Below are 13,910 nucleotides of genomic sequence, written 5' to 3'. Positions count from 1 at the left end.
CAGCAATAGATTAAAGTTGGTACAATACCGATGCTCACACTGTTCAGTGCTGGTAGGGAATAGATCACGTGATCCACCCTCCACTCCCGCATCATGGATCGTTCTCTGCCATAACGAGATCCCCGCGCCTTCATACTTGAGCTATTCACAGTCGACCAAACCTGCGACCGGGTTTCTCTATTCTTGGATCATCTCACACACTTGATATCTCTTCAGCTCAAACTCCAATTCCTTTACGCGCCCAGTGCGCCATCCCACCATCATGCTTTTCTTCAGGTACAACCCAGCTTATGCGATGCTCATTGCGACCTTGAATCCTCTTAACAGGCACTAACTCCCTTCTCCGCAGCTTCTTCAAGACCCTTACCAACCAGACTGTCACTATCGAGCTTAAAAATGACATCCGCATCCGTGGAATCCTCAAGTCGGTCGACCAGTACCTGAACATCAAGTTGGACGACGTGGAGGTGTTGGATCTGGACAAGTACCCCCACCTGTCATCGGTGAAGAACATGTTCATCCGAGGTAGTGTGGTGCGATATGTGATGTTGCCACGGTCGGAGGTTGACGTGGGATTGTTGGAGGATGCCACACGGCGGGGTGAGTGATTCCAATCCAAATCCGAGACGTTGGCTGGGTCGTTATTCTCCAGTTATCGGATCGGTCAAATGTCATGTGCACTGGTATAAGATCACGCTAACAATCGCACAGAGGCTGCCAACCAGGTGGGCAAGGCTCGGTAAATGACCACGATTAACGCAACAAATTCAACGCCACATTTATATCCTTGTTAATGCCTCTTGACGCTTGTCATAACATCCCTCGGACCGAGATAGAGAAGAATATCCTGGACCGAGGACGAAGAATATCGAGGCCGAGCCTCAACAAGGTCCGGAATGATGACCGGAATCTGGGAGAGATTCTATGACCGAGCGTTTCTTTTATTTCTTTCGCCGATCTTGGCTCTCACTATCTGCCGATATCACATATGACATCGCAGTGGCGCCGCTGGAAGGGAATAGGTTTTTTACTTATTGCCGGCTTCTGCAATATGCGAAAAGTTGAAGAGCCGTGGGCCATTTGTGACTATCTGGTCTGCTTTGCATTTGTGTTCAATACCCTTGCAATCATCCAAATTTGATTCTGCATTGCTGTTTGATAAATTGTAAAGTTGTAGATATTAGGTCATGTGACTTCGTGTCGCGGTCCCGCGCGATTCTTGGTTCTGTACGCCACTTGACCGAGACTTGCTTCAGGCGGACATGATCAATAGCTTTGTACATATCCCAGACCCACCATTTACGAGAATACGAACACCCCTCGCTGTTTTCTGTTGCATGATTTTGTCTGTCTCTCGCAATGGCAGGTTCGAACTCCCGAAAGGCGTCCACGCCCTCTAAGGCGCCTCCTACCAAACGCAATTCTAGCATTTTGAGCTTCTTCCAAAAAACCGATACTCCACAAAGACCTACGCAGACCCAGCTTCGCATGTCACACTTTCTCACGTCCTCCCGATCCCCGAGTTCCGGCCGCGGAACACCAGTACAACGTGCCGATGTCGAATCAAACGAGGGATTGTTCCTCGAAGATAAGAAAGGACTCGCGAAAATGCAACAGAGCTTGAATAAAGTCGAGACAAAAGTCAGACCACGGTCACGGACACCGGATGACATCTGGGCCGAAGATGACACACGTTACAACGGAAACGATTCTGCAAAGCGCCGCAAAACCGACGAAGCAACTGTGGTTAGCAATGAACAAGTGGCTGAGACGAAACCAAAACCTGCACCCAGGAAAGCGACCAGTGGCCCCTTCATCGATGAATCGGACAGCGAATACGAAGACGATATGGATGAATACCGAGAAATTAAAGACGAAGCCAACTCGATGCCCATTACACCAATCAGTGGCGACCACGCCGGGGATTCATCTGCCGAGGCTGCGCAGCCGCCATTGGTAAGAGACACGAATTATGCCGGAAATGAATACGAGAATTTTGACGACGAGGAAGAAGATCGATTTGTAGGGGAGGAATTTCAAGAATCGCCATGGGGGAATGAGGAGGATTTAAGGGTTGCACTTGAAGACGCGGATGCAATGAGTCCCGCGGAAGCAGAGGGGATATTTGGCATCTCTGATCTTACCTGTCCGGCATGTCAGGGACAACTGGCTGGACTTGATGAACGAGTACGTGTCTCTCGATCAATAAAATTCTCATACTGACTGAGCCCAGCAACGAAATATACACGTGAATGATTGTTTAGACGGAAAGCCCAGCTCGATAAGCTTAATCGAGTCGGTCCCTGAGATCAAAAAAAAGAAATCACCGACATCTAAATCGATCGCGGATGTAGTAATGACCGACACTGAACGAGCTGCAATCGCTCGACCCGCTCAACGTGATCCTTATTCCCAAAATAATACCAGCAGCCGAACTGCATTCTCCAAAATGATGGCTGGAAATGCAGAAGATACAGCCTGGGCAGATGCAGCGGCAGATGAGGTATCGTCTCGTGGGAAGCGGGCTTTTACACGGACATGCCCATTTTACAAGGTGATGCCTGGGTTTTCAATCACCGTGGATGCCTTTCGCTACGGCGCTGTTGAAGGGTGCAATGCCTATTTTCTCAGTCATTTCCACAGCGATCACTACATCGGGCTATCCAAGTCCTGGTGTCATGGTCCTATCTACTGCAGCAGACCCACGGGCAATCTTGTTAGACAGCAACTCCGAGTCGACCCCAAATGGGTGATAGACCTTGATTTTGAGACCACAACTGAAGTGCCGAATACCGGTGGCGTACAAGTCACCATGATCCATGCGAATCACTGTCCGGGCAGTTCCTTGTTTATGTTCGAGAAGAGATTTGGCAATGGACCGAATGCCCGCCAACAGAGAATCCTCCACTGTGGTGACTTTCGTGCGTCCCCGGATCATTTACGCCATCCATTACTATGCCCCAATCCCACCAACCCAGCGACTGGCCAGCCAAGACAGCAGCGGATCGATCAATGTTACTTGGACACTACATATCTCAGTCCCAAGTATGCGTTCCCAAGCCAGGCGCAAGTGATCTCTGCATGCTCGGAACTTTGTGTACGGTTGAACGAAGAAGCAGGCGTGGGATTGGACCTGGGGAAGGCAACCGGTAGTCTGATGAACAAATTCTTATCGGTAACTAGTCCTGAACGGACGAAAGAGACATCCGGAGGTCGTCTACTGGTAGTCATTGGAACGTACAGCATCGGCAAAGAACGAATCTGCATAGGAATCGCCCGCGCCCTAGGATCTAAAATCTTCGCCACACCGGCTAAACAACGTATCTGCGCCTGTCTCGAAGACCCAGAGCTCTCTGCACTGTTAACTACAGACCCCAAAGAAGCCCAGGTGCACATGCAGACATTGTTTGAAATTCGGGCAGAAACATTGGCCGACTACCTAGATTCCCTAAAACCGCATTTTTCCCGAGTGGTAGGGTTTCGCCCCACCGGCTGGTCCTATCGGCCCCCCGCGGGGCGAATGCTGGAGAACCCGCCGGTGCCGACAGTGCTGCGTGGTGAACACTGGAGAACGCCGTTTACGGTTGACCATTTGACGCCACAGCGGGGTAGCACGCGGGAAAGTGCCTGTTTCGGCGTGCCATACAGTGAGCATAGTTCATTTCGTGAACTTACCATGTTCTGCTGTGCGCTACGGATTGGACGAGTGATTCCAACCGTCAATGTGGGGAGTCAAAAAAGTCGAGATAATATGAAGGCATGGATGGATCGATGGGAGGGTGAAAAGAAGCGAAATGGCCTATTTCCTGTAGAAGATTGGTGATAACACTATTAACTATTTAGCACTTTTAGACAATTCAATGATAATTGTGTGCACGGAAGCCGGATCACCGTGACGATCACCGACATCCAAATTAAGTAATATGCTCCTTACGAAGCTTCAGAGATTATCTGTATGAAATCCCCACATCCAAATGAAGTAATATGCTCCTATCGAGGCTTTATCATCTGTATGACCATGACATAAGCAAGTAGATCTCTGTCCTCTCATTGGTTCAAGGATAGCCGAATTCGGCCATCAAAATCGGCAAAACGATGATTGGTCGCTCCACATTCTATTGAATCCCCAGATACCGATATCCTTTCCCGTTAACCTTAACCTCGGGGATGCCATCATGACTTCTCATTGACCAATTTGCATAAATAGACCTTATAGTCTGCAAGGGAGAGTTTTAATTCAACTTCCCCAACTTTTCACTTCCCCGCAAATATCAAAACTTTCATCCAAATCTACCACTTCATCGCTGTTGGTTGACCGCCTCAGCTTGGGCCAAGCCCTCATACCCATACCCTACATTTCCTCACTTGATCGATAAAACTCAACATGTTGATCTCCCTCGAAAACGCCCCATTCATTGCCGTAGGCTTGTTCCTCGCCTACTACCTGGTCCCCTACCTGACACGGTCGCGCATCCGCGATATTCCCGCCCCGAGTTTCGCAGCTTTCAGCTATCTATGGATTTTCCTGCAAACCCGCCAAGGTAAACGATTCCTATCTGTCGACGCAGCGCACGCCAAATACGGAAAACTCGTCCGTATCTCTCCAAACCAAGTCTCTATCGCCGATGATGAGGCCATCAACGCTGTGTACGGACACGGAAATGGGTTCCTGAAGGCGTAAGTACATCCACTCAAGGCATCGAAGTAATCGAAACATCCACTAATAAGCTCCAGCGATTTCTACGATGCTTTTGTCTCCATCCGTCGCGGTCTTTTCAACACTCGTGACCGCCACGAGCACACCCGCAAGCGCAAGACAGTCTCGCACACTTTCAGCGCAAAGTCAATTGGCCAATTCGAGCAGTACATCCACGGCAACGTCGAACTGTTCGTGAAGCAATGGAACAAACTCTCCGATCTCGAAGCCAATCCCAAGACAGGATACGCTTCCATCGACGCCTTGAACTGGTTCAATTACCTCGCCTTCGACATCATCGGAGATCTCGCCTTCGGAGCCCCATTCGGCATGCTGGAAAAGGGTAAAGATTTCGCCGAAATGCGCCACAGTCCCAACGAACCAGCCAAGTACGTCGCTGCTATCGAAGTTCTCAATCGCCGTGGTGAAGTCTCCGCTACTCTCGGCTGTATGCCATGGATTAAACCTTTCGCGAAGTACATTCCCGACAAATTCTTCAGCGAGGGTCTTGAGGCTGTGGAGAATCTTGCTGGTATTGCCATTGCGCGTGTGGCTGAGCGCTTGAAGCCTGAGGCTATGGCTAATAACACTCGTGTGGATCTACTGGCTCGGTTGATGGAGGGCAAGGATAGCAATGGAAACAAGCTTGGTAAAGAAGAACTTACCGCCGAGGCCTTGACGCAGCTTATTGCTGGTTCGGATACTACTTCCAACACTGCTTGTGCTATCTTGTACTGGTGTCTGCGCACTCCGGGTGTTGTTCCCAAGTTGCAGAAGGCTCTTGATGATGCTATTCCCAAGGATATTGATGTTCCCACTCATGCTATGGTTAAGGAGATTCCTTACCTGCAGTGGGTCATTTGGGAGACTATGCGTATCCACAGTACAGCTGCCATGGGTCTTCCTCGTGAGATCCCTGCTGGTGTTGCACCGGTTACCATTTGTGGACACGAGTTCGGACCTGGAGATGTGCTCTCTGTTCCCACCTACACAATCCACCGCTCCAAGGAAATCTGGGGTCCTGATGCGGAGGAATTCGATCCTGAGCGCTGGAGCCCTGAGCGTCTGACCCCGAGACAGAAGGCGGCCTTTATCCCATTCAGTTACGGTCCACGTGCCTGTGTGGGACGCAATGTTGCCGAGATGGAGCTGCTTGTTATGGGCGCTACTGTGTTCAGACAATTTGAGTTCCAGCTTGAGCAGGATCACCCCATGGAGACCCGCGAGGGATTCTTGCGCAAGCCTTTGGGATTGCAGGTTGGTATGCGCCGCCGTAGGGTGCAGCTCTGATTGCATTGAGCATTGGGTTGGATTGTGTTTATATGACGAGACGGTGTCCATGGGTGCGCTATCTTCCGCACTGATGACTTTATGTGTTCTCCTGATTCCGAGGTCGTGAATGTGAATATCTCGGTTTGATGGTATGGAGAAAATTGACTGTATATATTATCATTATGACTCTGGCAGTACCTAGCAGCTTTGAATAACATCTTGGATTTGGGCCGCAGAATTGAAATTCACTTGCTGTATGACCTCATGTAAGATCGCAATAGATATTGCTTGGACTTGATCAACTTCATTTTTTCCATATGTGCCCACCATCTGCACTTACTATTACTGTAAAGCTATGATTTATTGGGTGTCTGCTTCTTAGCAGGTACTTTGGATAGATTCCTTCAACGGGTAGAACTACGCACTTTAGTAGATACTCTCTGGCACAGGATCTCCATCTCATTTGAATTGTTTCTGTCCTTCTACAGTGCTTTAGCCCGAAGCTTCGACGATTACTGGTGGAGGGTTTGAAAGGTTGCGGTAAAATTCGATTGGCAAGTGACGTACCCAAATAAAGAAATAAAGGTTAAAAGTCAGAGCCAGATTCACCTCGTGGCCGATAAGAATGCTGCTTTAGAGTAACGCATAAATCGGTCCACACAACCCCCAAGAACGCATATGATAGACCTCGCTCCACACCGAGAACCCATGAGACCTGATATGACGGATTTACCACGATGTGGGGCCATATATCTCTCCATCCGTAACATGCTTTTGAACGTTATGACCCTGGGCATCCAGTGTGGTTGCGGTGACCGTGGTACCCCACCAGTCTGGAAACTTGGTGTTGGTCATGGTCAGCGTGAAGAAGATGATAAGGGTTGTAATGGCAAGCCCAACATCCAAAGCGGCTGAAAGACTCGCACTGTGTTGAACTAGATTAGAAAATTATCAATTGTATTGGGGAAGGCAGGGGAGAACATACTTGTAGGTCATCCACCAACCACGATAGCGGCCACGGATCCACTTGCCGGTAATAAATCCCACAACACCCCATGACAAACAGTTCAGCGGTGTAGCAGGCGGCAAATTAAGCGCTGCGCAGAAGAACACTGGTGTCGTGAAATACCGGAGTCCGCTTCGTGGGAACTTACGAGCGCCAACGTAGACTGCGATTGGCAGAAGAAGACCGACAATCCAAAAGGCCATCATTGGTGCATACATCTGGCCAATAGAGAAGATACGTCCTGGTCCAATGGTTCCCCAGATGATCGAGGCAACGAAGTAGACACGGCCATTCGGACAGGAAAAGTTGTTCACCTGCTTAGGGTCGCAGACATCATTGATGTTTCCGAAACACCAATTGAGAACGAGGATTTGGACGACACTTGTGAAGAGAGCTGAGATCATCTGTGCCATGAAGGTGACGCGGGGGGGGAAGTTTCATGTAGTGTCCTGATAAATTCAGTTAGCTCTATAGCTGTGAATGGCCAGGATGAACAAGCAATACCCATCTTCAGATCACCGATAAAGCTGAGGGCCTGACTCATCGTGATGTAGCCGTACGCCTTGAACAGCATCAAGGCCATAGGCTTACCAAGCTGCATGTAGCCCATGATGAACTCTGTGAAGACATTCAATCCGGGGGCCATATTGGTCATCGCCCCAACTAGCCCAATAGGTAACGTCCAAATGACAGATATGAAGATTGCAAGAAGGAAAGCCCACCAAGTCAAACGTGTGTCATATCCCAGCACAATACCAAGCGCCATAGCTAGCATGACAACCATAACAATTACATACCACCAGAAAGGAACTGGCTTGAAACGTGACATGAGTCGGTTATGAACATCCTCCTGGTCATCGTTGATATGACGAATTCGATTCCAAATTTCGGCACCATGGAAGAGTCCCACATGAGTGATCATCGAGATGATGGCCGCAAACGAGAGACCATAGGAAATCATGAAAGTGGTGGAGAGAAAAATCGGTGAATAATTTTGATACTTCTGCAGATCGAACATGAAATCTGGAGTCAAGATTCTGGACGCTTTGTAGACCTTGCCAGTGTTGTCATAGCTAGTCGAATCACTGATAGGGAGGTAGTCTGAGTAGAACATTCCCGAGAAATGGATTGCCGGCGTTACGACCCAATACCAGAAGATCATTCCCATCATTGTAGTACAGATGGAAAACCAGGGTGTTTGCAATGGCGAGCCTTTATAACCAGCAATCTGAGTCCAGTCAAATGTCAAAGGAATCAGAGAGAGTCCAGTACTACATCCGAATAGCTTGTTGATCACCACACTTTGTGGCTTGATCCATGTCACAAAGGCAAAGGTACTGAGGAACGGCGCAATATACCCTGGGAACCAGTACCAACAAGATGATCCCAAAACCACCCACAGGAAAAATCGATACCGGCTAATCTTCCATCCGAACGTGGTGGATGGGTCGGGCTTTGAGTGCTTGTGGAGAGTGTCAAAAAGGGCCACACTGATGAGAAGACTTGGCCAGATCATGGCGGCAGGTTCCACCAGAAAACGCGTGTAAAGTCCCGCAATTCCAAACCCTAACATCTGATTACTGATGCAGAGAAATGTCTCAAAGGCCCAACCAAATCGCTGATGGTAGAACATACGCTGAGCGGTAATAATGTTTGTTGCATAGGCACTACCGACGGAGGCATTTGCCATGATAACAATCAAGGCATGTTCTTTCTTACTGAAAGGGCCAGGGTTGAGATTGCCTTTGATCCCAAAGAAACGAAATTCTCTGCTTGGGATCCATCTTTCACATGCCTTGCCGAGAGATAAAGACAGGAGCTGGATGATGTAAACCGGGATACCGATGGTGGGATTGCGCAAAGAGAAAAGAACGTTGACGGCGGCAACAACGGTCGCAAAAACCATCCCAATTACCCAGGCGCGGATCGTGTTGCAGTATCCTCCTTCGTCGATGTTGGACACTGCGGCTCGAACTTCGGGGTAGATGGAGTTGCCGAAAATGTCACGAGCCAGTGCATCACGAACATCTTTGTCGTCCGTGGCGAGTGCCTCAATCATCACGTCAAAATAGTCTTCGGGGATGTTAGGATCCCAACGATGAAGTTCCTTCAAGTAAAGCAGCTTTTCATTGAGATTCTTAAAAGCTTCCACGTCGGCCGAAACCCCAGTCGAGACAGCGATGCCGACTTGATCTTTCTCCGCCATTGAGTCTGAGCGCTTGGAGGCCCCATTCGCATCTGGAACACCTCCAATCTCGTGACCAGCCTTTTTCATTGTGAAGGTTTGACGGGGAGATTTTGTGATGTTGTAGCGAAAGAACGGGTTTGAGTGACCAAGGATGGCGAGGGAATGAGAAAACAACGGCAAGGTTTGGTTCAGAGACAGAGCGCGTGACAGGAGCGAATTTCCTGGTTACTGTTCGGAAGGTATTGGGGAGTTGTAATCTCAGGAATACCGTCGGAGTAAAGACCAGCAATCAACCAGTTGAGAGCAAGGCTGTCTGAGAACGGGAGTATGTCCAGCATGTACGCAAGCCGCAAGGAGGATTATGAAGTGAAAGGTGGTAAAGGGAAAAGAAAGTTTGAAGAGATGAAGAGTGAGAGATGAAGGGGATAGTTTGGGCAGATGAAGAGAGAAGAAGTGAGAAGTGAGTTAAGAAGGGGAGTGCGACCAAGATTCAAGACCACCATTGCCTAAACAGCCTTCAATTCCTAAGCCTTAACCCACGGCGGATTCCAGGGGATATACATAGTAGTAAGCGAAATTTTCTAATACAAGCTGGTTCTTGTCATCAGTAACATTCAGTGCTCAAGTCCATCTGGTCGCCACGTTGAGCGAAGTTGGTGCGAATGTCGGATTTCATAATACATGACCACCTATCAGATTCCTGCATTAGACGTAGAACCAAATTGTCCCTGGGGCCAGAAGGTACCTGTGCAAAAGAAAGAAATCCATCTATGTAACATTTTTCAATGTTATTTGAGACACGATGTAACCCTCAAGTGCTGTAGAAAGTTACTATTTCAACAAAATTTGAGCATTTCAACTAATGACTTCCATTAAGAGTATTCAGAACCATTAAAGTATTTGATATGCTAGCCCTTCGTCTATGGTGTCACATATTCCCTGCTATACATGACGCTGTTTTACATGTCATACATATCAGACAGCACGGGGTTATCCACGAATAAATTCCGGTCCAATCAAGATGCTACTCACGGATATTCTTTATTAACTGATTGAAATGTAACATCCCGTGTCCTTGCACGATTAGATAAAAGGATCTTATTTGGGAGGTATTGCGCTGAATCTGACTAGAGGCTTTCCACAGCACCTTTCGTGCGGCGCCTAGAAGAAGAATGTTTCCACTACGCCTCCTACACCATTCACCTATCGAGTCTCCTATCCAGTCTCCTAATTACATTCACCGTATTAGTCAGATAGTCGAAGTGCTCTCCAGAATTATATGTGACGGAAAATCGTTGAAGCCTATGAAAGGCTGAAATCAGGATCTACTGGAAAAGGGCGGAAGACGCACAAATATGTGGTATTCATGGGGAATGAGAAGAGAAGGTTCTCCATAACTGAGCTAGTCACAAAGAGTGAATCGGAGTGGTCTGCTGACCTAGAAAGAAGGAAAGAGAAATGCAAGGTAAAGAGGGGAAAAGAAATTCCCGGGCTCCGAACGAAGGTCTGAAAATTCCACAGTGCACCCAATTTATAGAGGGGCAGGTAATCCGACGGCGTCGAGTTTGTAATTTGTAAACCTTTGTCGCAGCAGATTAAGGGGCAGTCAAAGTAACCCCATGTAGTATATTTAGACCAATCTCAGTCATGATCTATAACATATTATTTGCCGAAGGCCAATAATTGGGCAGCGGATCCAAAGAGAACAAGGCGTCATCCGTCAAAGCCCACTCGAAATCCCCAAGGAACTGCTCATCTAGAAGCCACGCATCTTGGCTGAGACCACTAGGCACATCTTGCAGGTTCGTATCGGCCCTTGTTTCTGGCACATTATACGATCGGGATTGACCGTATGCACTTCCCCCAGCAGGTTCAACCACAGATCTGAATCTCGCAGGCGGATCATATTCATCTCGCCACCACCAGATAGCATCGATCACAGGACTCAGTACCAACCGGCCGCGGATACGCAGAGAGGTGAATTCAGATCCGTCCGGTCTGCGGAATGCCTTGGTGCTATTCCAGAGAGAGTTGATGATGGTCACTGTTTTAGCCGGAAGGTCGGCGCTATCGATAGACATTTGTTTGGCGAGGTTAATGGCCGTGAAGAGGGAGGATCGCGCGCGGATTGTTTCTAGACCGTGGGAGGCGGAGGGGCTTTTGAGTATTCTTAGCAAGGCGGTTGAGGCTAGTAATAGTGCGAACTGCATTTGTGCTGGTGCCATTGCAACACTGCTGACTCGGTCGGTCAGGGATTGGATGTAGTCGATTAGGTTACATGCTGTGACAAGGACACGCGGGAAGCATGCGCTGGAGATCCGTGTTTGGATCTTGTAGAAATGAAAGCCTTGGATAGCCATGCGGCTAAGGAAGACGTCAAATCTTTCGTCATCTGTGATTGGTCAGAATTAAAAACTAAATACAATCGCGCCTGATAGATCTTACTGGTGACTGCTTGGAGCTCAAGATCATCTATTTGGCCTTCGTATGTACGGAGAACGATATCGAGGGATTGCTCCTGCTCCAGGGTCATGGCTTGAACTCCATTCTCCATTACTGCCTCACTACAACGACCAACGACTCCCTGACAGCGGAGCTTCAGCGCCAGCCACGGCGCAATTTTATCGAGAATCGCTTGGCGCTGTGGTGGATCTTGCGCCGGATTGATTCGAGGAAATTGCCCCTTTTGCAAGCAGACCCTACCAGAATCAGCTAAAGTTCTCGGCTGTCAATTCCTCATCTTACCGGTGATAAACAATCACACACAGTGCCCACAATTCCGACCGACGAACCAAGTCAGCTTCAGATGGGACCGGCATCCTTGGGCGATGTGAAAATTCGTGGCTTGCCATCGGGATATGCAAGCCATTCTGCATGGCTATATGTAACATCATTCCTCCGATGGTGAAATTCACATCGGGATGACCCCCCTTTGGGAACGGCCACTGTAAAATCACCAAGAAAGCCTGGATTGTATGCCATGCTGGTGACGATGACAGGGCAGACAGGAAAGCCATCTCAATAATACTGCGCGCCAACGCCATCAACAGGGTTGGATTTTGTGGATAGACCCGACATGAAACACCAATGATAGCCCAGAAGAGGAAGGGGGATTGGGCATAATAGGCATTCGGCCGGGTGTGGGGGTCCAGAATGGGGAGGAATTGGGCATAGTGGCGGAAGAACCTGATGAAGTCAGTATAGATCCTCTCAATATTTGGATGCGAGAACATACAACTGGAATAGATCGTCAATCTCTTGACTCGTGAGCTCAATGCCATTCAATGTTCTAGGCAGGGTAGCATCATTGTCGAATGCCGGTGCCGGGGTCCCAGACCCCAGACTACTTGGAGCTAGAAGCTGTGGTGGGTATACATTAGCCGTGGCTTGTGAGGAAGGATAAGAGGCGCCTTGTGGATCCGGACGACTACCCAACTCTGCCGCGGCTGTTAAAAGAGCAATGGGTGACGGGTGTGAATCTGCAGGCTGTGATGCTCGGAGCTTTCGCCGCAACTCTTCGGACTCTCGCTGCAGATCAGAAAGACGTCTGGACAGTAAATATTAGGCTGCGCGTCAATGAGAATGTCTGGAATTAGCGTACCTGCGCTTGTGCTCTCTTTTGAATGGGTCTGACACTATGCATTCCGTCTTGACTTTGCGGCATCGAGTGCACGGCTCACCCGGACTTAAATACACGTCACATTTTGCCTTTTAGGTATGAGCTTCTATTACTAGATTATTTCTTGGAGGTTGTACCTTCTGCTGACGGCATTCCGTGCACGCCTTCTTCCCTTTCTTCAATGGCCTGCGAGATTTCATGTTAGCGGAGGCTGGCAAATATAGAAACGGGTCCATACGTAGTCATCCGGAGGCTAGTCCAATTTAATGGGAAACCAGTTGGGGAAAATGACTTGACCGGCGTCAAGGTGTGACGAGGCGAGAGTTGACGATGAGGGAGGGACAAACAACTCCGGTGCCGGCAATCTGGTGGATTGACAATCCCGGAACCGGCCTGGCCGTCAACTTACGTCAGCATTGATTGGTCGAAGCGCCTTGAGAGTCATCCAACTTCGATAGTTCTCTGTTAGTTTGAAGAGATAGATTTCAATTACCAGTTTTACTTTCATATAACGGTACCAAACAAATTTAGAGCAACAGAGGTACGGACAAGTACTTCCTCGGCAAGGACCAAAGTCAATACAGCTTACAGCCCGTTCGTGTCCCTTATTCAACCAACACGGTGAAACGATACACAGACTTTTCACTCCCCTGGATTATGGAAGCACAGCAGGTCTATCGGGCCAAGACGGGGGCTTCCATAACAGGTCATTGCAGGGGGTCTACTGTACTCCCTATAAAACATGTTACGTGGTCAGCACGTCGTTAAGAATGAATTGTTTCTGTGATCTCGATAAGTCAATGGTATCTTCGCGTCACACTGGCAGTCACGAATCGTTTGTCAAGCACCCCGCAGTTCTTTGGTTGGCCTTGGTGACTCGCGGCTAAGTGCAGACTTGACGAATGTGTCATTGTGTGAGATAAGCTGGATAGATGCAGGTGTTGGAAGCGTTGGTGGAACAGCGTGCTAATTTCGCAGTTAATTCCTAGCGTCCGCGGGTATGGGGTTTTATTTCTTGAAACTCTTGCCTATCTAGTCTTGGTGAACTCGAGATTCCATGTGGTAGCGACGACCCTCAATGTGTTCAATCTCGTGAACCCTCGAATCTGCTCCACATGTCTGTAATATT

The 13,910-nt window shown here is 48.6% G+C and overlaps 5 protein-coding genes across 5 annotated transcripts; 3 read left to right on the top strand and 2 right to left on the bottom strand.

Moving 5' to 3' along the window:
- Positions 1–262: 262 nt before the first annotated feature.
- N7520_005375 (Sm-like protein LSM2) lies at positions 263–743 on the top strand (the record flags this gene model as incomplete). Its single annotated transcript, XM_057139309.1, has 3 exons — positions 263–276; positions 350–600; positions 712–743. The coding sequence occupies 3 exons, from the start codon at positions 263–265 to the stop codon at positions 741–743; spliced, it is 297 nt and encodes a 98-aa protein (XP_056997516.1).
- A 616-nt stretch (positions 744–1,359) lies between these two features.
- N7520_005374 (DNA cross-link repair protein PSO2) lies at positions 1,360–3,823 on the top strand (the record flags this gene model as incomplete). Its single annotated transcript, XM_057139308.1, has 2 exons — positions 1,360–2,187; positions 2,234–3,823. The coding sequence occupies 2 exons, from the start codon at positions 1,360–1,362 to the stop codon at positions 3,821–3,823; spliced, it is 2,418 nt and encodes an 805-aa protein (XP_056997515.1).
- Positions 3,824–4,384: 561 nt separating this feature from the next.
- Positions 4,385–5,986, top strand: N7520_005373 (cytochrome P450; the record flags this gene model as incomplete). The annotated part of the gene is made up of 2 exons (XM_057139307.1): positions 4,385–4,677; positions 4,735–5,986. 2 exons carry the CDS (start codon positions 4,385–4,387, stop codon positions 5,984–5,986), a joined length of 1,545 nt encoding a protein of 514 aa, XP_056997514.1.
- A 711-nt stretch (positions 5,987–6,697) lies between these two features.
- Positions 6,698–9,249, bottom strand: optB (small oligopeptide transporter, OPT family; the record flags this gene model as incomplete). The annotated part of the gene is made up of 3 exons (XM_057139306.1): positions 6,698–6,893; positions 6,954–7,368; positions 7,479–9,249. 3 exons carry the CDS (start codon positions 9,247–9,249, stop codon positions 6,698–6,700), a joined length of 2,382 nt encoding a protein of 793 aa, XP_056997513.1.
- A 1,565-nt stretch (positions 9,250–10,814) lies between these two features.
- On the bottom strand, positions 10,815–13,017 carry N7520_005371 (putative C6 transcription factor (Leu3); the record flags this gene model as incomplete). The annotated part of the gene is made up of 6 exons (XM_057139305.1): positions 10,815–11,554; positions 11,608–11,861; positions 11,908–12,348; positions 12,398–12,709; positions 12,764–12,870; positions 12,919–13,017. The coding sequence occupies 6 exons, from the start codon at positions 13,015–13,017 to the stop codon at positions 10,815–10,817; spliced, it is 1,953 nt and encodes a 650-aa protein (XP_056997512.1).
- Positions 13,018–13,910: the final 893 nt, after the last annotated feature.

This window comes from Penicillium odoratum (genome assembly GCF_028828045.1).
Source record: "Penicillium odoratum strain IBT 22623 chromosome Unknown utg000004l_segment0_segment0, whole genome shotgun sequence".
NCBI lineage: Eukaryota > Fungi > Ascomycota > Eurotiomycetes > Eurotiales > Aspergillaceae > Penicillium > Penicillium odoratum.
This window is presented reverse-complemented; position numbering and strand designations above follow the sequence as displayed.